This window comes from Tachysurus vachellii, chromosome 7, assembly GCF_030014155.1.
Source record: "Tachysurus vachellii isolate PV-2020 chromosome 7, HZAU_Pvac_v1, whole genome shotgun sequence".
NCBI lineage: Eukaryota > Metazoa > Chordata > Actinopteri > Siluriformes > Bagridae > Tachysurus > Tachysurus vachellii.
The window spans coordinates 14,581,848-14,607,429 of record NC_083466.1 but is presented as its reverse complement, the minus strand read 5'-3'; the positions used below and the strand labels follow the sequence as shown (position 1 = coordinate 14,607,429).

Genomic DNA, 25,582 nt, shown 5'->3' with positions numbered 1-25,582 from the left:
GCAGCCATGTCAGTATTTCTCTGTTTAGTGCATTTATACTTTGTAGACAATTTAGTCGGAAATTGCTCAATTGCCCAACTGTAGAAGTTTGGTAAAAGTGGGATTCAATCTCAACAACTTCTGATCAGAGGTCCAGGCCCCTAAAACAGCCACTAACTTGAATTCCAATTAAAGATGAAATGCTGTGAAAGTCACCAACTTTCTTTAATCTAGTGATTTTACCTTGCCAATTAAACGCGTTGTAGACCCATATCATTGAGGCTACAGTGATAGTTAACTAATGTGAAGTGTTACAGGTGGACCTATACTGAGTATGTCCTGTAATAGTGTGCTGTTTTGTGATTTCCAGGGTTATGGGTTTCCAGTAAACCAGCTGTTTGACATGGTGCTTGAGATGAGGGATCAATATGGAGAGGTTTTGCTGAAAAAGTGGAATCAGTCCTTTAGGTGAGAGGTCTGCAATATGTTTTTCATCTCTCTTTCATATGGATCATTTTTTGTCCTCCTCTCTGCATTTTCCCCACTTGTTTTTCTGAATAAGTTTCTCTCACTCTTTATGTTTTTGTTATTTTTGAGCTGCACAGCGAATGTCCAGTACAATAGAAGTGCTTAATATTCCTCGAAGGAGAAATATTCCTTCACAAAGGTCCTGGGGTTTTGTAAACTATTAAAATAATTTAAAAGCACAAAAATCCTATTGTGGGAAAAAGCTTAGAGCCTTGGAGAGGTATGTTAAAATTGGCAGTGCTGAGTCCCGAAAGCGGACATGATTGGAACATTGGAGTGGCCTTGTTGGAGACATCCTGACCTGACTTTGACTCGGTTCACAAAAACAGAAGGCCTTGAATTTCACTGCTTTGGACTAGAACTGTTGTGGCTATGTGGAAAATGACAGAAATGATGTGATATGGACTGAACACAAACACAGATGCGGTTTTGTGAACGCTTACTTATGTATGTATTTTAGCAATTTTCTACAAAGTAAGCATCTGAATATTTGATTCTTATATAAGAAATATTCTGTTCATTATCGGGTATTTTTCTTGATTGTATAGCTGCAGCGTTTCTGGTATTTTTGTGCTCTTTTTTTAAGCTGTGCCCAACAGATTACTGGGAAATCATTTTTATAAATATTTTGTAAACAAATAAACACTAAGAGCCATTTTAATTTTCCCTAAAGTGGTTCAGTTACTTGTGTAGATTCAGACATATTAAAATGAATGTCTTTAAATGTATGAAGGTATATACATGTTTTTAAATGTTCATTATTTTCCAGACAAATCCTTGATCAGGACAATTACAGTCCCATTCCTGCAGCGACGGAAGAAGAGTATCGGCAAATCACAAGCCAGTTCCCCTTCCAAGACTCAGAGCTAGAAACGGTAAGACCTGTTCACAAAAACGTCTCGATCTCTAACAATTACCCAAATGATCCTCTTCGACGATTTATGCATAATTATATATTTTTTTTCATTTCACACAGATGCCTTTTCCAAAGAAGTTCCCATTTTCTGAATTTGTGCCTAAAGTCTACTCGCAGCTCAAAGAGTTTATATATGCTTGCCTCAAATACTCTGAGGACCTGCACCTTAGGTAAACAACAAAAAAACAATCCACAAAAACACATTTGCTTTCCTGTCTGTTACTAGATGATGACTGAAGTCCACAGTTCCATACACTTAACTGTAAAGGTGCTATCACCTTGTATTATTTCCAGACATTTCCCTAAAAAATAACAACACAAAAAAAAAAAAAAAACCAGCTAAGTGCAGTCTGGCATGGTCTTTAAAAGATGTACTACATGTCCTGTATTTTTACTCTTTGCAAATGGTATTTGTTCAACATATTGTGGCTTTAGTTTACTGTGCTGTAAACCTTCTCTGAGGCACTGAACAAAGCAATTCTGTCTGATTAACTACGGACTGTTGTGCACAAAGTTTCGTAGGATATTAACAGTTTCTGAAGTACTCAAACTAGCAGGTCTGGTACCAGCAACCATGCCATGATATAAGGTCAAGGTCAAAGGCCACAGTCACAGTGCTTTTGACTTCAGTGTTTCCGGCAAGGGGGAAAGTGTTGGGCCTCCACTGATTGCAACAAAAGCAGGATCTTGCACAGCTTAGAATTGCTTTGGATTCTCTTTCACAGTACGTCAGGTCTGGTTGCCTCAGAAACGGATCTGGTTTACTGGTTTCGTGTGTATGTGGTGTGAGTTGCTAGGAATGGGGTCAACGAAAAGCCACTATGTCTTTTCTCCTCCCAAATATGTTATCAAAAAGCGATGATAAATGATGTCATGGACACTGCCTTACTTGCAGTTGCTAATATCCAGGTCTCTGAGGCCAGCTGATATCCATTTAGATGATTAGGCAGGAAATACTTAGATCAGTTGAGGTTTTGTATCCTATTATCAGTAAACAAGACAACTAAGACTACTAATTCTCCAAAATCAGGGCTTTACTGGCTTGAACCGCACTGCATTGTTTTATCTAACGTCTTGTGTATTTAGCCACTTACTCTTGGCTGTTACTTTGTCTGGATCTTGAAGACCATTCAGCTTAATTTAACGTGAATTGAGGTTTGAGAGAGACTCCGAAGCTGCATACGTAAACCATCTCTATGAGATCATATGTTAGAAGAGTCTGCATTGAGCAGGGGAAACCAATAGTTTGATAGAGCTGTCGCCTTTTTATCTGTGGCCATAGTTTGACTTCTCCCGTTCTGGCTCTCTCTTCATCACTACAGCCACCAGACTTGTTCTGTGTGGTTTTCGGAACATAGCCAATCCTTGTGCTCGGGTGTCTGTTAAAATTCAAAAATAAACATTCCCCTCTTTTTTTGGCTGGGGGCTGGAAAGACCATGCCTCAGCATGTGGGGTCTCAGAGCTCCAAATAAATCCACAATCCCTCTTACTCTGTGTTACTTTAGCAGTGCCATCAGATAAGAACTTTGTTAGATGCATTTTCACATATTAGACATATTTCTCAGAGTCCTTGTTAGCACAGGAGCAGGACATTGAGGCCCAGAATGATCTAAGAGCGTCTTGTAAGTGTGTGTGTGCGCATGTTTGCGTGCATGTGTGAGGACACAAGGGTCAAGCTTGTGCTACAGGAAATGGAAACCTGTGATTGACAGACCAAAAGAGAAGAGCATTGATTCTGCATTCTACCCAGACTAGTCCACCGGAGGCAATTAGGGCTTGTGGTTTCTCTCCGCTAATATTAAGATGAGGTGCAGTAAGGAGGGGGGGCGCAGTTGTGTGCTGGCTCATGTGCAGGTGGTTGGACCAGACTGCAGGAATTTCTCTTAACATTCAAAATGTCTCCCATCTGAATGTCTGCCGAACCTTGAACCCCTAGTGAGAAAGGATGCATTTTGAAGTTGTTTTACAGATGTTGAAGCAGATTCATGTAGCACCTAACCTTTACTCCATGCAGGTCCTGATGTGCATGAATGTGATGGTTCAATAGTCCATAAACAGACAGCTAGCTTGGCTTTTAAACTGCATTTGATGAATCAGTGAACAAAGATTCAGTACAATACAATCCATCTTTCTCTCCTCCTCTGCACACACATTTCCTTCCTTTTGTTTGTCTAATGGACTTAATTATCCTGCTGATTTCCAGCCGCTTCCCTCTACATGACCTCTTCAGTTTTACTGAGATCTTATATTAAGATATTTTAATGCTATGTATGTTGGCTATGGTCTGCCCCTCTAAGTGAATCAATGAAAGATGGACAGAATCGATTGAGCTCTAATTTGAGTATTTCCAGCGTTTTGATATTTTTTCTTTGGGCTCACACCACATTTGTGGTCTGGGATATCCACAGGACGACATAATTAGTTTCCTGATGGCCTGAAAAAGTATTGTTGCTTCATTGAGCTATTCCCATTGAAAGCCATCTGTCCTTCTCTCAACAACACCCCCCATCCCCGACACACACACTATTGCTCTGTCCATCTTATTGCCAAGTTGAAGGAAATTCTTCCCCCCTACAGCGGAGAGAATGTTTCTGAAATTCTTCCTTTGCCTCTCTTGAATGTGAGACAATTTAGTAATTTATAAGGAATGTGTTTGGTACCGAGAGAGAAAAAGAATTGCACTCTTGTTTTGTACTAATTTACATGGTGAAGACACATTGTTCTCATCTCTCTCTCTCTCTCTCTCTCTCTCTCTCTCTCTCTCTCTCTCTCTCTCTCTCTCTTCCCCCCCCCCTCCCTCCTTCCTTCTCGGTAGAGGGGAGGTAGAGAAGATGCTTCCAGCTGTACTTATGGTAACAAGGATAATTCACTGCATAATTAGCCCCACTTGTGCCATTTCCTGGCCCACTCTACATCAAAATTCACTCTACCACAGCGAAAGTGAAAAAGCGACATGAGCGCACTCTCTTCTGTGCTCTGTGTTGATTTTTTTGATTTATGTTCAGTGCGTGCTGAAGTGGTTTGCTCCGTCTCTAGTGTTGGAGAATGTAGAGCTACAGGCCACGTGTCATTCAGTGTTGCAGATCCCCCAACTGTGTGCTCCTTGTCTCTATCTCACCATTTCTCCCTCTTGATCTATTTCTGGCTCTGTTGTGTTGCATCTCATTCTCTCTCGAACCTGGGCTCTGGTTCCTCTGTCAAGAGCTGGGATAATTAGACATTCAGGCTTGTGGTTTGGTTGGTTTGCCTCAGAATAATGCAGATTGAAATCTGTCCCAGAGAGCTTCTTGTTTGTTTCAGTTTTCAAAAGGTCTGAGTAACTGTGGGCCACTGATATAATAAATGTTGATGGACGAGCTCTATAGTTAAATAAAAATTCTATATATTTTTGTGTGTGTGAGATATGAGGTTATGATCTGAGCATATTCTCTGCCTATTTCAGCACCCGTCCAGTGTTTATTTGAAGAAATCTCTTAAAGCATGTCTATAGGTCAATAGATTTGTTTACCTAATCTGCTGGTTTATTTAATCAAGGTATTCTTGGCTTCAGTTCTACAGAAATTGATGACATGATACGCAAGTCAACTAACCTGCTGCTCACAAGAACTCTGAGTAACTGCCTGCAGTATGCCATCAAGAAGAAGAACGTGGGATTAGCAGAGGTGAGATGCTTTAAGTGCTCTTCCAGGTAGGCCAGTGTTGGATGTCTGTGTGCTTAAATCTGAAAAAGCTAGTGTGATAACATGATTAGTCCATCACTTGCTCAATGGTGGGATTTAGTTTTTGTCCTCATGCAAAGCTTTTTTTTTGAATGAATCCTTCCAAATTTGAGTTTAGTGCACTGTTACAGTCTTGTGTTTTAGGGTAGTACACTTTTTGAACCTTCTTAAATACACTGTTATACCCTTCATTGCCCTTACTCCACCCTGCTCTCAGTTCAGCAGACTGTGGCTCTCTCTTTTGAGTGTGTTTAGTCTGTTCCAACCACTATCAATGCAGAGATGTTAGCTTCCCGCTTCCTTTCAGCCCTGTTTATAATCTTACCACTCCAGATAGAAAGTTCAGCTGGGTGCCACTGATTGAAGAGAGCCAAAGATGTGGGGTAAAGACTAGGGGAGTTTTGGTTATGATTTTGAGGTAGTTCACTGAAAGGGCAATGCGCTGCTTGCCCACTCTCACGCTACCTCTATCTGGTGATCCCCCTTCACAGACACACACAGACACACACACACACACACACACACACACCTCTGTGCTTAAATGCCAGATCAGATATCGGAAACCTCCAGCTTCTGTAGTTCACTGGTTGTGTGGAGGTTCGGATGTTTGACCCAGGCTCAGTGAGCAGAGGGAAAGGGTCCATATTGAGGTCTGGCCTAAATTAGTCCATCGCGTTTTGCATGGTTGCTGACAGCCTTGGCCTGCCTTTGCACCCTTGAACCCTGGCTCACTGAATGAACTCAGACAAGCCTATTCTCTGCGTCTGAGTAACTCCATCTCACAGTGCACAGCACTGCAGGAGTAGAATTTAGGAACCACCTGTAATTCTGTAGGCTGATGTTTGCAGGGTTCCAAGTTGTTGCACATACTTTTTTGTTGTAAGCTTATAGACATTGAACTTGATTCTTTTGTCACTGTATTGAAATGGAATAAAAGACATATCTGGATACAGTTGGCTTAAATTAAATGGAATTGTATCTGATTCATCTAGTTGGTTCAAATCATCGTAAACACAACACACCTAGAGTTGTCATGTCGCTACCTGGAAGAGTTCATCTCCAACATCACCAATGTGCCTCCAGACACAGTTAACACCACCAAACTGTATGGCACTTCCACCTTTAAGGTAGGAGAGAACTCTTAACCAAACTTTTGCATTAATTAGCATTACAGATGCTTAATAGATCTTAATGTAAATGATAGTACAATTTTGAATTTATTCTACCTGCACTGATGTCGTTGTTTTTATCTGTCTGCTAAATTCATATATAGTACAGAATAATTTTGATGACATAACCATTGCTATTGCTTGATTGTGGCCTATATATGTGTGAGAACGTGTACAGCTGTAGTTACATGTGTGTGTGTAGGATGCAAGGCATGCTGCAGAAGAGGAGATCTACACTAATCTGAATCTAAAGATTGATCAGTTCCTGCAGCTGGCGGATTATGATTGGATGGCAGCTCAAGGGGGCGGTCAGGCCAGTGACTACCTGAGTGACCTCATTGCCTTCCTCTGCAGCACTTTTGCTGTGTTTACACATCTGCCGGTGAGTATACTTTTACTCATGCACACACACACACACACACACACACACACACACACACACACACACACACACACACACACACACACACACACACACACACACACACGTGCCCACGCACACAATATCATTCAGTATGGTGGTTGCTTCTATGTTTATTTATTTTTATATATAGATTATTGCACTTATATATATTATAAATAAATGCTGTATATAGTACAGCAACTTTTTACTTTTTATAAATAGAAAAAATGTTCTGTCTGAGAAAGCACATGTATACTTATATTACAGCATGCTTATCAGTCATGGACTTATTCTGGCCATGCTATTACATACATTTGTAAAAAATTCTTTGTTCTTTTACATTTACATGTTCATATGTCTGACAGATCTTGGAAGGTTAAGCTGTTAGAAATGTTACTTAATGGCTTTAACGTTCCAAGGAGCTCTTGTCTATTGAGCCAGTTGCTTTAAAGGGGATTTTGAGCGCACTGCACTTGAACTTGTAGTTGAGGTTAAGTGAGATCAGTGCAGTAAGAGGATTGGGAACCAACGTGCAGGGTCTCCAAGTTCCCCTCCCAACTGCCATTGAGCTAAAGCAAGCTCGATGGCATGACCTATATGTAGTTCATGTTGGAGAACTTCATGCCCTTGGTACTGCCTGGCCTTGACCCATGACCTGAAGCGGATTTAAGCCAGACAAAAGCTTTCCTTACATTCCCTTCCATGGGCCTCTGCTAAACATCCTTCCCTTGCTGGATTAGCAGAGCTAAGAGTCCCAGTGCCAGCTCTGGCCCCCAGGGTTACACAGTGGCCTCTGTCCCCTGACAGAGGCGCTGAAAGCTGCTTCCAGCAGCCCCCCTTTCCCCTCCTGTAATCTCCTAAATCTCACAATGCCCTCTGACCCAGCATTGGCTAAGGGGGATGTGCTTCTTTGCACAAAAATAACAACCTGCACATTTTTGGGTGGATTTCAGCTGAAGGGGCAGCATTCACCATTGGTTTTTTTATTTCCACATACTCATATAACTTTAGTCATACTCGTGTCTGTGATTTTTTTTTTTTTTGTATTTTCTTGTTTATGCATTTGAATCCTCTTCCTAGAACTTTCTCTTCATCCTGCTATTCCACTGTTCCATGTCCATGAAAATGCAGCCATGTGTGTGTGCAAGTTAGCAGTGGCACTTGTGGGTTTCATGTCTGCAGAGGTGTGCAGGTGGCTGTTTGCCTTTTTCACAGAAACATTGGTGGTGCTGGTTCTGGAATTTTAACCCAGTGCTCCAGCATAAAATGCTTTTAGTTTGGAATCATAGACCACTGTCATTTAGATGTCATAAGAACTGTTATTTTGCATTAAAATGTTGTTTAAAAAAAAAAAAAGATTTTAAAGAAATGGTGGCAAACTGAAACAGGGACTTGAAACAGCAAAATTTCCTTCTAGTATCTTTGCAACCAATAAAATGAGAGCGATAAACACCTACATGCTTTTGCGTATAATCATAGATGATATCTTTGGTTATGTGTATGTATATTCTTTGTATTTGACATTACAAAATTAAAAAAAGACTAGTTTACAAAGCCTAAAATAGCAAAGTCCATGTAATTGTGATCTCTTATTTAGGTCATTTATTAGTAAACCTGTAGCTGTATTCATGTGACGTTTGCTTCCATGTTCTTCAAAAGGTTTGCTCATTTCCTTGAGCTGCTCCAGAACCAGCACCAACATCTGGACAGTGGAAAATGGGTATCTAAAGCCACAGCTTTATCAGTCATGTAAACACCCTTGTCCTTGCCCACCCACTACATACCCAGCAGTGGCACGATAAGAGAGATTTGGGTTTCTATGAAAGAATTGGAAAACAGCATGGTCATCAGTCTTGTGTATAATCCCTAAATCACAGGTCAGAATCCCTAAGGCACAGTCTTAAATATGACCTATGACCTAAAAACAGTCCCTTTCCTCCTCCTCTCTCTCCTCTTTAGGGCAATCCCATAGAGCACGCCAGATTGCCGGTGAGTATGGCTGCCGTGTGTGCGTAAATGCTGGCATAACCTTAACCATGAGTCATGATTGCAGTGTAGCACAACTGCATGTTGTTGTTCTGATGGCTCGTTTTCATTCAGAGACTTATCGTATGTTGAATTAACCAGTGTTCGGATTTAATTTGGCACCCTTTAATGGGCTGCTTTTTGGGACAACATGTAGAGGGCATCACTTGTCAGGCATTATTCACTTTGGCCTTCAGAGACATTTGGTCATGGAACTGAGACCTGATATGGATTGAAGCATTTGCTGACATTGGCTTGAGCATGTCTGAATCAGAATCAATTTTGTTCTCATTGTTTTGAGACCTCCAAAAACATTTCTAAATGGCCTTCAGCAAATTAGAATGATAATCTAATCTGAACATCGTAGCTATAGCTACGGCCGCAGTTTGCCGACAGTAATCACAAAGTCTGTACTTTGCTTATTCCCAGACTCTTAGACTAAAGGCAACTTCAGTGCATTGACTACTGTTTGACTCTTATACATCTGTATAATGAAGCAATGTGTAACAAAAACCCTTTGGAGTCTGGTTCTCCTCTGGTTCCTTATCTTTTCCAGAGTTCCAGGGGACTTTTCCTTGGCTCTGGTTTGCACAGTAGGGATCTAAATCCATATTTATATTAAGCTGTTGCTGTTGATAGCACTATAGAAATGAAATAAAATGTAACTGAAAACGAACACACTAAATAAGCTCATTTATCCGCAGACCCGCACTCTGAACACGACCATTTCTGGTTTAATCTTAGTATTAGACTATAAGAACAACAGATTCAGCCAAACATGGGGAACTCTTTAAAGTAGATTTCATGTGTAAAATCCTGCATATTTTCTAAAGAATGAAGGCAACAAGAAAGTGGCTGGCATAAAGGAAAAGCCACAAAAAGATATTTTTCCGTTTTTTGCCATAACCAAAAGAATTCTTCTGGCATGACGAGGGGACACAAAAAATTGGTTCTATCCAAATGATCCTTCGTGAAGTTGAAGAAAAATTTTTTTTTTTACTGACAAAAGCATGCTCAGTTTAGCTGAAAGCTTCCTGCCCCAGTGTCTGCAGGGCCTCAAGACTGACTGTTTCACAAACAGTCTAGAATACCTTCTGAGTCAGAGCAGCTCAGAACTGTGGATTCAATCTCTCCGCTTTGGCAGGATGTCCTGAAACGTGCATTACGCACGAGTGAAGTCCTCCTCTGCTTTGGTGCTCTGCTTCTGTATCCCATGATGCCCCGATTAGATGATGCAAAATTTTGTAGAACATGTGGTGCATGTTTCTCCAGCGATTCTGAAGCATAAAACCACAACAGCTTACCGTTCAGTGTCCCCAGTCTCATTTTAAGAAGTAAATAGTCTCAGCATAGCAGTCTGTATTCTAATAGCCTCCATTGCTTGCCATTAGAATACATTTGAATACATAAAATGCAGTTATTCAAAAATGAATGCTTTTTCGTGTCTGAGGTTGTGTACAAATATACACTGAGATTAAAATGAACATGTCCACATGTGCAGACACAGTAAGACACATGCTGCCAGTAAAGTTCGGTTGGGGTTATAATAGTGATAATGTCACTGCAGAAGTGTTAGTGTGTGTATGTGTAATGTGGGAGACCACCAGAGCAGTGTGTGGTTTTTTTTTGTTGTTGTGTAGACTGAAAGTATTCACAGAAGGAAAAGTTTTGGATCACAGTTTGAATAGAATAAAAGAAGCCTTTATTTTTTTCACCTATACATTACAGCACAGTGAAATTCTTTCTTTGCATATCAACTTTGAAAGTTGTGGTCAGAAAGCAGGGTCAGCCATGATGTAGCACCTCTGGAGTAGAGAGGGTTAAGGGCCTTGCCCAACAGTGGCAGCTTGGCAGTGCTGGGGCTTGAAGCCCAATCATCCGACCAGCAACATAGAGCCTTAACCACTTGAGCCACCGCTGCTCTCTTCATGCACTACAGAGGTTTTAATGAATGCTGGGATGGAATGAATTTAGTTACTGTATATGTTTCCTTCCTGTAAATAGTAATTGGTAAAAGGCAGAAATACTTGAAATGCGTATGTGTTGTAAAAATTGTTTCCTTGCAGTGTAGAAATTTGCAGTGTGGGCTTTTGAATAATCTGACATCAGCAGGCAAGCAAAATAAATAAATAAATAAATTTCACCAAGTAAATTTGATAAATAAATTGCCTCAGACTGTGTGAAAGTCTCAATTTTAATTCATCTCAAACAAGGTCCAGGAGATGACTTTTTACTATTGCTATCATCTCTTATGAATAAATTTTTACTTAATCTGATGCATAGTGTTATTTTGGTGTGTATATATACATACAAAACATAAATACAGATCATCCTTGACCAGCACCTCTATAATTGTATATAAATACTATTATATATTATAATATTATATAAAATCTACAAACATTTTTATTTTATACTGTAACCTGCGTAACATTTGGTCTCTGACTCATTTTATGTCCCCTGTTATTATCTATCTACTGATGTCTTCTGTGCTGTGTTTATTTTCACAGCCGTGTACTGCTAAGTGGTTTTTGATGAGGGATTTGATGAGTCCTTCTTTAATTAGGCACTCTGGCTACCTCTTGCTCACGTTTTCCTTCATTCTCTCTCCCTGTCAATGACCCAAGCTAATTGTTAACATGCCTCTATCCTGAACTGTAAAACAAGTGTACTGCTGTGAGAGGATGGAACCTTCCTAAGTTTGCCCTGGTGTGAAAAGGGAACACAAAACACCCCCACACACGCATGCGCGTGCACACACGCGCACACACACACACACACACACACACACACACAAATATGAACTTATCCTATGTCTATATGAGGAAACAGTTCAGGTCTCAGGACAATGTTCCTCTTACCCTGTATAGCTGTGACTTGACGTGTTTAGCTTTGCGTGTGTGTGAGAACATGTAAATAGCCTGCATGTTGTGTGCACTGAGGACACCAAGCTCCTGTGTAATTGTTAGACAGTGTGACCACAGGTACACATCATATGTATCATATGTGGAATAGTTACACAAGATTCTCCTCATCAGTTATTTGAATTGTCATTAAAATATACTTTTGTGATTTCGGGTATTCAGACTGTCAGTGAAGCATTAATCATGGCTTAACCTCTACACTTGCTATGTATATGCTCTTTAACTTTAACATAGCATTAACTTTGCCTATGTTCACAATAAAATACATTTTTCTAAATTATTATTATTTTTTTTATGCCATACCTGATTTAAGTAAACATGCAGTCTTTTTCCAAATAGATTCAAGTCATTTGATTGGATTTCATTTAAGTTTTTTCTTTTCTGTAGACATCAGAAATTTGTGTCAAAAACTGTAACATAGACCCAAATCAACATAAAGGTATATCAGTGAAGCAGAGTGCCTGTACTTTTAGCAGTGAACACAGTCTTTGTTAAAAACTCTTCAGTTTAGTTGCTGTGCTGGATATGTTGAGAGCTGGTTCTTGATGATGACCTTTACTGTAAATTTTCCTTGTTGGTAGTGAAATAAATCATGGACTCCCTGCCTCACACTAATCATTAACTGCATGCCTGTATAATGTTGCATTGAAAGACAAATGAACCTACAGTCCAAACAAACAAATCGGATTTGGTCGCTTGTACATTGTAATCATACTTAAGAAGTAAACAGATTTGGCCTGCTGTAAGAGCACATTTTCATGTGTGCTCTTACATCATTAAGAGCACATTAAGTTCAGTCCACAATACACATTGTCACGCTAAACTGGTACACATTGTCACACTAATGGTGCTGACGTTTTTATTTATTTATTTATTTTTTTGATCGTTTAACCCACTTCCCTTCAAAACAGAGTGGGCATGGTATTTCCATATTAGGGTTCCAGTGCTAATCTCTCACATGCAAAATCTGTACAGAAATATTAACCATGCCAAATCAATAAAGCCTTTTGCTCCAATCAGGCCTGAGAAGCCACAATTGAGTGATTGTAATGGCCTCGGTAGGAGACAGATAATCGTGGGGTTTTCATTTCGCAATGAGGAAAAGAAACAACAAACAGCCACTCTTCCTTTGGCCCACATGATTTATTATAGCTATTAAGAATGCGGAGACGAGCGGCTGGAAGACAAGCGTGTTTATTTTTTAATCACCGTAGTGCTGCACAGGCACCCTAATCATCTGTAATCGCCTAGTTAGGTCTGAAAGTGCTTTAACCTGATTAAAGGCTGACTGGGTTAGACCACATCATGACTGAGTGTGTGTCTGAAATAGAGGAAAGTAACAAACTGACGATTAGTGGGATGTTTGATTAATTATGAGTGTTTGGCTACAATTGTTTCACCTGTAAACAAGCCACTAATGTTGAGTTGAAAAGGTTGCAAAATGTAACGGATCACTCGGCATCGATCAACAAGATTCACTGGCATCCCCATGCAAAAGCATCAATACAAGGCGGTCCTTTTCCATTCAGCTGTCATCTCTTCTGGCCCTTGGTTTTACCTATTTCTTCATGTGGTGTTGGATTTGGTTGGTTAAATAAACATGTGCGTCATTTTTTTGTGGGAAAGTTTATGTGGGTGTTAAACTCTGATTAATATAACATATGTTTGTACATATGTATGTGGACATGTGCAGTCATTTTGCAAAAACACATGCAAGCTAGAATAAGACTGGTATTTAAAGAAGCAGTTTGTAATTTCTCATTTCTGCTGCATGTGGAAGAACTTCAGATATAACTGTAGCAGTAATACAGCAGACCCTGCTCTCACTGTTGAAGCCGTGTAGGTCTTAAGCCTTTTATTGTAATGTGGCAGAACTAAGCAGTATTATTCTGGCTGGTGGTGAAGCTAATTACGAGGCCTGAAGGAAAAGCTTGGAACTAAGGAACTAGCTGTGTCTATTGTAGTATTGTATTGCAAATTATAGTTTACAGTTTTAAAATGACAGTTTTTTTTTCTTTCAAAATTATATGAATATTAAATGTTGTTAGATACAGATTGTTTAATAAAAACAGATTGTTTATTGGTTGTATTTATATTGACTTTATTAGTCCACACTTGTATTTAGCTCTCCAGTTCCAGTTCCAGGTTATTAAGAGTTCCCATTTATCAGACATACTCCTCTGTCTCCCCACCCCAGCTTTAGGCTTCGGTCCAGCCATATCTTCTAGCTCCCATTACTCCCACTGTTAGATCAATGACTGCAATCAGCAGTCCAGACAAATCATTAATTGGTTAAAGTCAGTGCTTCTAATTTTAGTACCAACTGGCATTAGGTAGAGGGAGAGCAGAATAGGATATTGAATGGCAACTGGAACATAGTTGTTGTTTTTTTTGGCAAAATTAACAGCTGAACACATTCATGTAACTGCTCTCATCTGAATACATGAACCCACTGTAATCTAGGTTTGGTTATGTTGCTCTGTTTCCCAGGGGAGTGTGATGCCATTACTCAGCAGGGTTTTTTTTTTGGGGGCTTTTCAATTTGGTCCCATTTAATACAAAAGGTATACGGCGAATAAACCAGCCTCATTAATAACAAATAGCTACCCTGAAGTTATTTTGTAAGGACAGGATGCCATACTAGCTTGGAGTCTCAGTAAAGTATTTTAAAATTTTAAAAGCACGTTTGACCACCACATTTAGCAATGGCCATCTCAGGATGGGAATTCTAGGAAATCTAGGCAGTTTTATTTCGCCTCCTTTTATTTAGATTTTCTTTCTTTCCTTTTCTGTCTCACTGTATCTTCCTGTTTCTGTGTTCTTTGTAGATTTGCTCAGAAGTGAACCTACTGTACTAGGGATCACTTCTACTTGCTTTGCCTGCAGTTAGTGCAGTAGTCTTTTGTTTTTCATTTTTAACCCTATTAGTCAGAAATCCTATAGATTCCAGGTTCTCCACTCTTGTGCTTTCTTTTAGATTTAGTATCAAATTAAAAGCTTTGGGTCTGTCCTGAAAATACCAGATTCCTTCAGAAAGGAATTGGACAGCAGACAAGGGCATATTTGAGGTTTTATATGTCTTGGTAAAAGAAAAACACATAAATGGTTTACTCTATTTGAACTTGAGTATTTCTTTTGCACATTATTAATTATCTCTACAGTCCTAATGACCGTGTGTTTTGTGTGTGGGTGTGTTTTAATATTGTATATTCTACTAAGATCAATCGGTTTTGTTCTATTATGCTGTGCTTCGATGTGAGTATCCTGCATTACACTTCTATCAGATGTTGTGTGGTGGTGATCTCCCATTGTATGGGATAGTCAGGGAAAAACAATGCATATTCATTTCAGCCTTTTGCTCTTGTTCTAATTAGTCTTGTGGTACTCTCCATCACTTTTTGGTGTTTTGTGTTTCCCTATATAACAATCATTATTGTATCTACCTGTCACTGAATGTTCTTTATTTTTGTGTTTCTGTACGTGTAGGGAAAGGTTGCTCAGACAGCATGTATGTCTGCATGTAAACATCTGTCCACCTCCTTGCTGCAGCTGCTGCTTGAAGCTGATGTCAGGCAGGTATCTATGGGAGCACTCCAGCAGTTCAACGTAGATGTCAAAGAGTGTGAGAGTAAGTACAACACTTGTGTGTTTATAAATCAGGCTGTCCTGCATATGGTAGAGATGGATCCCACACTCCCCAAAGGCAAATTAGGGTAAATTGAGAGAAAAAAGAATGAATTTTTGGCTCATGATAGAGTTGTATAGCTTGGCCCATCTTTTCTAGCAGCTTTCTTTGTGACCACAGCTGAAACCGCTTCTGAGCATCTGACCCAGTCTGGTTAATGGATTTCCCATGATCCTTGCCTCGTGCATGCCATCACCCAGAGATCACAGGCAGAGAAACAAAATGACCTTTTTCCACAAGGCTGCCACATCAACTGCCGTGGTTGCTCCATCTGTAGGCATTTTAGTATTTTGTTTTCCCACCAGATTGATAAGTACTGTCTCAGTGTCACTCATTTTTTTTTTTAAATTCCCTTAAAAGCTGCGATACTGTTGCTTCCATTTTACAGAACCACAAATTTGGGCTATAATCTAAATGCCACTTGAGTGGAAAGTGTCTTAACCTCAACTTTCAGTTTCTATCTATGTGGATGAGCAAATGTGAAATAGGTGGGGTGGAGGTAATGAAGGGTTTCAGGAAATAAGACAGACCTTGGCACAAAAATAACTATAATGTACTAGTGGAATATTCAGAGGATGTGTTTAAAGGAATCCCTCATCAATGCCATCCATCTGTGGTGGCTGTAGAGAGGGGTGTGTGAAGAAGAGAGGCAAATGAGTTGCATTGGCTTTTGAGAGTAGCAGGGATTATAGAGGCTGTCGTAATTGTATAGTAGAGCAATGCTAAAGTCTTGTTGCAAGGCTTAATGTGACCCGCTAGGGGTGCTCTGCCTCTTCCTGAATTGAAAGACTTGTGATTGTGTAGTGATCAGGATTGATCACTAATGAGGTTTTGGACTAATTTAATATTAAACTGCCTTAAAATGATGCATTTCTGTTTTCTGGCCACAGTTTACTTGTTAGTCCATCAAGCACAAAGTAAGCAGGGGAAGAGAGGAAGTAATGCAACAATGGAACTTCCATTGCTGCTAAAGTTTTTGTTTGCCCTTGAGAAAGCCTATTCATTTCTCTTTGGTTGCATTAAGCATAAAGCTTTGAAGTTGTTATGTTTGTTTTTGTCTTGTAATTGTATTTTTGATTTGATGTAGCCTGACATGCATCACATTTACTTTACTGCCATTTGCCCAAAGTTCCTTATGTATAGTGCAGGGGTCAGAAATAAAGATGGCAGGCATGTAATCCGCGTGAGAGGGGGAAAAAGCCCTTAGCGTTGTGAGGAGAAAAGGTTTTCTCCCAGGCTCAGCTTGTTTTGTCTCTGTGTGTCAAACGTTCCGTTTTCTAGAATGGCGAAGCTGCTTGTTTACGGGTTTCCCGCCAAAGCCAGAGAACGCTCTGGTGGCCTCACATCCAACCCCCTGAAACCTTTCTACAATCCCTCTTGCCTTTTCACAAGGTTTTGTCTCCACCTTTGCCCTGTGCTGCGCCACATGTTCAGAAGAACAGCCCTTATTGGTTTCAGGCTGTGGAGGTAAAGGCAGACCCCTTGTCACTCATACTCCACCCCACTCTCCGACTTGTCAGATCAACACTAGGGGAGAATTAATGAGAGTTTGATGATGAGGGTTTTTTAGGGATTGCACAAAGCCAGTGGCAAACCAAGAGACATGACTCTGTGGCAGGGGCTGCCCCGAACCACCCAGCACTCACCCCCCATCAGCACCCGCAGAACCACCAAAACCCCCTCCAATCCACCTCCCCTGCCCCCTCTGAACCTCCCCCTGTCCTCCCCTTGTCCTGGCTGTCATCCGTCTGCCAATCTCCAACTCCATGGCGAATTCCCTACTCTCTTTATCCTTCTCTCTTTCCCACAGGGTTTGCCAGGGCCGGCCCGGTGCCTGGCTTCCAGGGGGACACTCTGCTGCTCGCCTTCATCGACTTGAGACAAGTAGGTCTTTGTTTTTTTTCCACCCCTTTTTCTTTTCTTTCATTCTTCCTTCTCCCTTTCTACTGTTTTCTCCTGTTTACCCCTAAGCATCCCCTCCTTTCACTTATTCTCTATCCCTATCCAGCAGTTCCAACCCCCTAAACCTCAACCTCAGTCCTGGTTTTGTTTGAAGGTTTCTTTCCTTAAGTTCCCCTCAATGTGTGTCTGTGTTTTTGCATTCATATCTGCGATCCAAAGACTTTTGATAAATACAGATCTTTACTTCTGTCCTATTTGGGTCAGAAGTGCATTAAAGCCTTTTGCTTAATTTAAGGTGAGTATCTTTGTCAACTTTTTACAGGTCATCTTATCCCAGTTGCCCCTTTTAACACTTCGACATTCTGAACACTGAATTGCACATTGGAGCATCCCTTTGGAGTTTCAGAACCCAGTATTTTGCAATGCAATTGACTTCTCACCCACTCACCTCACTTCTGTGCCTTATTCATACTAAATCTTTGACTTTACTCTTGAAGTTCTTACAATACGTTTCTCTGGAAAAGAAGCGTGTAAAGTCTGTGCATGTGTTGCGATGGTGGGTGGCAAATCAAGAGGTCTAGAGGGGATGGGAAAGAATAACACTGGGGGTATGAGGTTCCATATTCGGGACCCCCTCCCTTGAAGCCAAAGTAGCCAACCTGAGCAAATGTCAGAGGCTGTGAGGGGATGACGGATGGGCTGGATGGTTGTGGAGCGGTGGATGAATGAGCTGACAGACAGTGACGGATAGCTCTTTCTTCCATTAAAACAATCCCGTTTTGTCCCGCCTGCCATCATGATGCAGTGCCACTTGTTTTCCATTTAGTTTTTTTTCCCCCTAAAACCATGACTTCACCATGAACGCGAATGTGTGGTTTTGCTTTGTTTGTTTTTTGTTGTTGTTGTTGTTTTTTCTCCCTAAGTAGGACTATATTGAATCTTGAGAAAATAATGTAAGGCACTATATTTCACATAAACACATGGTTAAATTTAGGTCACCTGTGAGTCAGCTATCTGGATGAGTCACTGGTTATCGGTGTTCTCATTATAATTTCAGAGTTAGGTGGAGTTAGGTTCCCCCTCCCTGTTGTAGAGATCATGGGTGTCAGAACCAGTGTGTTGACCCAGGCATCCCCCAGTGAGGCTGGCAATGAATACGCCCGATAAATCAACCTGAAGGGCCCGTTTGTGTACAAGACTCTCAGGTCCTGGGATGGGGCTGTGGGTCAATCTTTCTGGAGACAGACAACAGAAAGGTCCGGAAGCTCTGGGAGGGGTTTGGTGAGAATCTTGAGCGTTGCTTTATTCTTCAATCTGAGAGAAACAAATATGAAAAGAGAGTGAAGCATCCAGACTTTAGGAGAGGTTGAGGCGTAAGTAGGACTAATGAAGAAACATTGACATGTTGGTGGGACTGAAGATGGCAGATAGAAACTATGTAGAACAAAGATGAGAGAACTTCAAAAAAGATTAATTCATGTGTACTCTTGGAGGGATCTTCATTCTCAGTGGGACTTCACATTGTAAGGGGACAAAAACATCTCAAAATAGGAGAGGACAGTTGTTTCCCCTCAGTTGTCTCAGCCTTTTTAGCATTCTTGGATTGCTCCATTTTGTCTGCAGAAGTGATGTAGAAATAAACAGCTGTGACTGCTATAAAGAGAGTCAGTCTTTTCCGACAGACAAAGTGAGAAAGCAGAAGTGGGCAGTGTAAACAGTGCTGCTGGCTGTGGCTCAGTGCTGTGCAGCTATATTTAGCGGTCTTGTGGTAGTGGGAACCCTTGGCCGGCCTTGGTGTGTGGGAGGCCTGCTGGACTCTGTGGCATGGCAGCACACATCACCCCTGCCCCCAAGCATTCTGCACACCCTTGGTCAATGCATATCATCATTTTGCCCTCAGTCTTCTGCCTGCCCAAATTCCTAATAAAACTTAAAGCAGAGTGTAGATTCAGCAAGGACTTTTAATGATATTAGAGCCCATGAAGGTATGAGACTTTTATAAAGTGACTTATCATAAAATTCTTGTGCCCTGGTTATAACGGCTGTATAACATTTTTTGGCTAGACTTGTCAAGACCCAATGAACTGTTTCAGCCCCTTTGATATACATTTGCAGCAGCTGGAGGCCCTTTGTAAAGCTGTGTATTAGTTCACTGTGCTTTGGCAGGTATATACTAGTAGGACTAATAATATCTTTGGCTAACAATTTTCTAATATAGGCTAGAGGAATTGACAATGGCCAAAGCAAATAGGCTATGTTTAGTGTACCTAAGGAACTTCTCCCCCTCACCTTATGTGCCAGTTTTACATGAAGATGGGGGGTTGGAAATTTGGTTCCTCTTACCCTAGGTTTCAAAGCCAGAGGCTGCTGTGCATTTTTGTGGCCTGTCCACAGGCATTATCCTTGAATTCTTGGAATGTGTTTAAAATGTCCAATGGAAAATGCTTTTCTCTTATTACTGGTTCTTCTCAGGATTTCTGGTCAGGATTTTTCAGGTCGTACAAGAAATCAATATTTGCAACTTAATTTACTGCCAGTACTATTGTCACTTTTGGTTAACTTCAACCAGATCATTTATTTTATTTTTAAAATGTGCTTTCATAGCATGCTCATTAACAACTAAAGTAATGACTTTTTCCCACTTTTGTTTCCTCAATGTCCAGTATAATTTACGAACATTTTTGCATCTTCATGTTGCATTTCATGAAACTATTTGTCTATGGACATTTATCTCCTTTCTTTCTGTTCTCTTGTGCACTACAATTATTACTGAATCCCAGCTATGATTTGGTTGTGATCAGTAAGTAATGTAAGCGCATATACTCAAAGGCAATATTTTTAATATGATGTTATTTTCTTTATCTGATTTTATTAGTTTCTCAGTGACTCCTTGTTTGAGATTTAAACCTTTTTGTCAAAATATAATCTAGTGATCTTCTGTTATGGTTCATGTTGGAATGAGTTTTGATTAGTCCAAGTGGGATCTGGGGAGCAACTGTGTGCAGGATGGCTCAGGAAAGAGGCTATTGATGAGTTGGGTATTAGTGGCACAGATGCTCAAATACTTTCAGCCAGATGGTAGGAGGGTGAAGAATTCTTGAGATTCAACTGTGTGTATGTGGGAGGGGATCTTCTACCAAACTGATGACCTTGATATTTCAGTGTTTTGGGTCAGTTATTGATGGTGCATGAAGGTCTTCTCAGCTGTTCTCATAAATCCATTCTATGATTTTGCTCTCTAATATGGTACAGTTTCCATACCAGACAGTGAGACATCTGATCAGACCTCTTTCTATTGTCCCATTGAAGAAAGTAGTATGGAAAGAATACGGGAGAGAAATGTTCTCTCCTCCTTCTTTACAAGAATTGATGATACTGTTGGCCGTTCTTGGCAAAGGTGTTGAGGATCCAGGTAAGAATGATGATATTGATTTGCAAACCAAGCAGTATTCAGCTTTTGACTATCTCCACAGATTTCTGGTTCTAAATTTCAGGCAAGGGATGTAAGAATCTGAAGAAAGTTTGTTTTTGTAAGTAAGCAAGGCACGCCTGCTATTAAAGATTTTGACTGCTTTTTGTTGTACCATTTGGTGGGAAGCTTTTCTGAGACCATAACTGGCTACCTACACTGCACAATGTTTTATATACTTTTATAATACTCTGTTCTGTTCTTCACCCTCCGGCACACACAGCCTGCATCAGAACTTTTTACTTTTATGCAGGATAGCAAGTGGTCAGATATGCGGCTTATGGGACAAAGAAAGGGAACATGGGGCATATCTGGTACTTATGCTATGCAACACATTTATAAATTCATTTATTCTTTCACTTGGAAATTATTACAGTCAGGCTCACGTATTGGGTAGAATTTCTTTGTGGTATTTAAATGTGGGAATTAAAAAATCTGTAGAGCCAAAGTATTTATTGCCAGGGTCTTTTGCCAGAATGAATTCTGCTTGTTGCAAATGACAAAAACCTCTATATTAGGGTTTTGTTACCACTCTCTTTGTAATTCTTGATTTAAATTATTTTTTTACTTTTTTAAAAGGCAATGAACGCATTAAAGCCAAAGTGAATTCAGGGAATTCCTACAGCTACATTTCTAGTTCCATCAGTCTGCAAGTTCAACATTGTCGGAATTTCCCAATAGAATTGGTGTCCATAGATTTTCCAGTAGAACTGCAGTGCTCATTGGCTTGGACCAAGAATCACTTTGTGCATGTCTACCTTTACCAGTCATTACCTAATCTTATCTCACACCGAAACAATTTACATATCAACTGTTGTTGTATGTTGTTGCATTTGAGTTGTAATATCTGATTCTTTTTTTGCTTGTGAAATATATGTTTGTCACATTGCATTTAGGTTTTACAGATGACTGAAACCCCCACTAACTTATTTGTACTATTTATATATCACGGTGATGAATCACTGTACACTTTGCAATGTAACTGCTGTAAGCAGTATTATTTTGAGTATCTGTGCTCAATATGTAAGCAGAATGAAAGGATTTTTCTTAAATGCAGCTTTTTAAATGAAGTTTTTCTGAGCTGGTTAGAAGAACATGGAATAGGGAAAGGATAAACAGAGCAAGTGATAGAAGGGTATGATGGCTACCACTCAGGTAGTGATGTCAGCAGGATGAATTGGACCTTGGGTTGTGCATGTATTTGTGTGAACCCAGAACCTATACGGTTGAGTAGCTGGGGTCAGACAAACCGGAGAACAATGGAGGAGTGTAGTTTAGGAATAAGGGAGGATAAAACCACCTGGGCTGTGCTATTCTCATTATACTTTAGCCCTGTACCATCAATTCTATGTGGTGCTTTCAAGACGCATTTGCAAAGTGAAAGGATAAGAATCAGAAACTAGATCTATGTGGGGCTCCAGGGTTTATGGAGTCAGTTTTAGTTTTTTTTGTTATTTCACTGGCAAACACAGAAAAATCAAGTTGAGATGTGAGAAAAGAATTAGAGCTGAAAGTAGAAGGGATACGTAGAGTGAGAAAAGGAAGTCGGGCAATTCCAGTTTTCTTGCCATCTCTTCATAGACAGCTAAACAAGCCACTGACAGGTGTCACTGTGTAATTGTTCTGTCTTGCTTCCTCTCAGTGGCCAGAGTGTGTCATGCTTAAATCTGTTGCCCCTGCACTTTCTCAATGGCCTGCCAGTGTGTGGCAGTGAAAGGCCTGTTTAAGGTCCTGTCACAGGTCTCCAGGGGTCAGACTGATGAGCTGCCCTGCTTGTATGGAGTCGCTGAGGGAGCAAAGATTCTACCATGCAGGGGGTTGACATCTCTCTTTGCATCAGTGTACTCTTCACCCCCATGAGGATGACACACTGTGTGTGTTCTTGTGGTGAAGATGGATGCTGAAGTCTCAACTGATTCTTTTTAGTTTGGCTCACTCTAGAGTACTGAACAGTGTCCTTTCTTTCTCTGTCTCTATCATGCAGTGAAGACATCGTGACACACTAGGGCAATGAATCCCTCCAAAATGTCTCTTTCAGCAGAACATCTCTTTCAAAACAGCCACACATCAGGAGTGGATAGTTAGGGATGTTGTGCTTTTGTTCGATGATGACAGTATGATCGGTTGTGATCCCAGGCCTGGGTAGCGTTTTCACGAAGATGCACTCAGAAGCTCATAATTCATGTAGGACCATGCATGCTCACATTGTGATGCTGTCTCTGCTATATATATTGAGAGGTTTTGCAAATATAGTCTTTCCTAGATGGGACATGTCAGTTGAGAGACTATTATGCTTTCTTAGTAATGTAGTATTTAACCCCTCATGTTCATTATTTTAACTTCATGTAGATTAGACGCCAAAATATTTACTCATGGTAACAGGCATTTACCTATTTGAGATGGTAAGCTCTACCAGAATGAAACCTCACAGTGATCAGAGTATTAGAATTTTGGGGTTGGTGGTTTTGGTATTTTGGATTTGCAGAGTTGTGACCTCTTTGTGGGCACCATGCACTTGTTCCTATAAAAAGCCACCATGATGTATTGGATGATGGACTTGAAGCTTACCAACTCAGCCAACATAACCATGTTTTTTCCTTAAGGATGGAATATAACAGACACCAGCTGAGAGTGCCATTAGAGGTTTGAGTCTTGGATGTGTGGTTTAATTACACAGAGTTCTATTAGGAGACTCATTCATAGTATAGACAGTAAATAATTAATTTTACATGGTCAAAATTACAGGGTGGACCTTCATATTGAAGCTTAATCAGTGAATGATGAGCACTATTTAATAGTGAGGTCATTTAGTCGAAAGATTGAATATTAAGATAAGTGCAACTGAAATTATGTGAAGTAATTGCTTAATTGTTAGTCTTTAATCCTGCAAAGAACACTAAGAAGACCGCAGAAGAGAAAGGAGAATGATAGAGGTTAAAAGAAGGAGGAGGCAGCAAAAGAGAGCGACAAGTGTGTGAAGTGTGGGGCTGTGAACTCATCCTGCCCCCAGTGCACGCTGGCTGACCTTCCTGTACTTAACTGCCAGAACCAGACCAGGTGTAATCACTTTCTCCAGCCTTCTTCCTGTCTTTCCGTCTTGGAGTGAAGACGGAGAGAGAATATGTGAGGGAGAAGGGGAGGGCCAGTCAAATGGCCTCCGGCCGACCCTGCTTGCGTTTCCCTGGAGCCAATGGACGATAAGCCTGACGTGCTATCTGTCTGTCTCCCTTTTTCTTGCTCTTTCCCTCTATTTCTCTCCTGCCTTCTGTGAAAATTGGCAGTGTTGGGATAGAGTATGTTAAAGCAGTAAAGCTTTGCGTGTAATGCATACACACATCGAGCACATACTAGAAGACCGAGTGCTGACCCTCAAGTAACCTTGGCTGCTGTCCAGCAAAGGAGTCTCTCAGGACCTAGAGTTTGAGCTCTTCTATCTTTAACACTCTAGCTCACTGTCAGCTTAGTTTAACACAGCACGTGGACTTGTGTCCTGACAGAACAGTCTGAGTTGCTGGGGAACAGAAATGGATATATTTGTTCCATTTTCTTTCCTCCTCATATTACTCTGTCTGCAACATTTTGTGTTCTCCCAAACATTTATTTTGTGCTGACCATGAGCACTAGGTATAAATTGTCTCAAGTCATCCATGCCGTCTTCTTTTAAAAATGTGTTTTTTTTTTTTTTTTTATATCATTTCCTTGCCTTTTTGCCATTTATTTCCTTGTTTCCTTCTGAAAATATTCTCTCTCTCTCTCTCTCTCTCTCTCTCTCTCTCTTTCTCTCTCTCTCTCTCTCTCTCTCTCTCTCTCTCTCTCTTTCTCTCTCTTTCTCTCTCTCTCTCTCTCTCTCTCTCTCTCTGACAGTTGATAGGAAAATAGTTTTTGCTTCTCTATGACCTCAATTTCAACCCTCATTGCCTCTTACTGGAAAGCCTGATGTGTGGTAGGTCAATCCCTAATGCCAGTTTCATTACCACTTAGAACTGTAAATAGGTTTTTGGTGAATTCCAGTGGAAGAACAAGCACTGACATGACTTAATTGTCTTACATGGCAACTCTCACTCACTCGTATTATTTTTTTTTCTGGAATCTATTTATCTTCATGGTGTGGTGTCTCTTAATAAGTGGACTTTCTCTGACCCTCATCACGAGGGTTGTCAGAGTCTGTGTTGTACATTGAGAGAATAAAGGTTCAGCTTATCTGATTATACCTCTATCAGAGTGTTTTCCAAGCAGTTTATTCTAAAGAAAAAATGGCAATAATGATATTTACACCTGTGCATGCACAACATCTTCAATGTTTGGCCTCAATTATAAAAGCACTTTGCTTTAATTACTTTAATTACTTACCCATTCCAGTAAGTATTGAAAAGGATGTAGAAATTAAATAACAATAAATGGCAGTGCAGACCTTTTGGAAACATTTTTGTTCAGTTACTGTGCCTTTTACTAATTAAATATTGTATTCAATATTTCCTTAAATATTCACAGTATTGTAAAATTGGTTTGGCCTTCTCAGACCCTGAGATTCTGTGCCCTTATGCATGTTAGAAAACCCGTGCTGAGGAATACCCCATGCATCTCCCTGGTATTTTCTCCCATTATGCCTGACCAGGAAACCTGCCCTATCTATTGTATTTACTTTTTATTTTTTTTTTAATTTAAAAAAAAAAAAAAAAAAAAAAAAAAATCGCTCCAATTTAGCTGTTTGTGACCACCACGCAGCTCTGACCGTTCCAGCGCACTCTTGCCCTGGTGATAACTCTGCCTTGACTGAATGGACAGGAAGGTGAGAAGGAGGCCACGTCTTCCCCTAGTTAATTCATGCTCTGCTTTGTCAAACACTTATTAATTGCCAGCAA

The 25,582-nt window shown here is 40.3% G+C and overlaps 1 protein-coding gene across 4 annotated transcripts in view; it reads left to right on the top strand.

Annotated features, from left to right (window-relative positions):
• exoc6b (exocyst complex component 6B) overlaps positions 1–25,582 on the top strand; it is an 88,472-nt gene that overhangs the window by 51,871 nt on the left and 11,019 nt on the right. For 2 of the 4 annotated variants that reach the window (XM_060874517.1, XM_060874516.1), the window contains exons 13-21: positions 350–447; positions 1,277–1,382; positions 1,484–1,593; positions 4,975–5,086; positions 6,136–6,270; positions 6,515–6,694; positions 8,675–8,704; positions 15,151–15,292; positions 17,160–17,233. In XM_060874517.1, the coding sequence (XP_060730500.1) occupies positions 350–447; positions 1,277–1,382; positions 1,484–1,593; positions 4,975–5,086; positions 6,136–6,270; positions 6,515–6,694; positions 8,675–8,704; positions 15,151–15,292; positions 17,160–17,233 (987 nt within the window). The remainder of the gene's footprint in view (positions 1–349; positions 448–1,276; positions 1,383–1,483; positions 1,594–4,974; positions 5,087–6,135; positions 6,271–6,514; positions 6,695–8,674; positions 8,705–15,150; positions 15,293–17,159; positions 17,234–25,582) is intronic. The other 2 variants (XM_060874519.1, XM_060874518.1) reach the window with 1 other exon arrangement.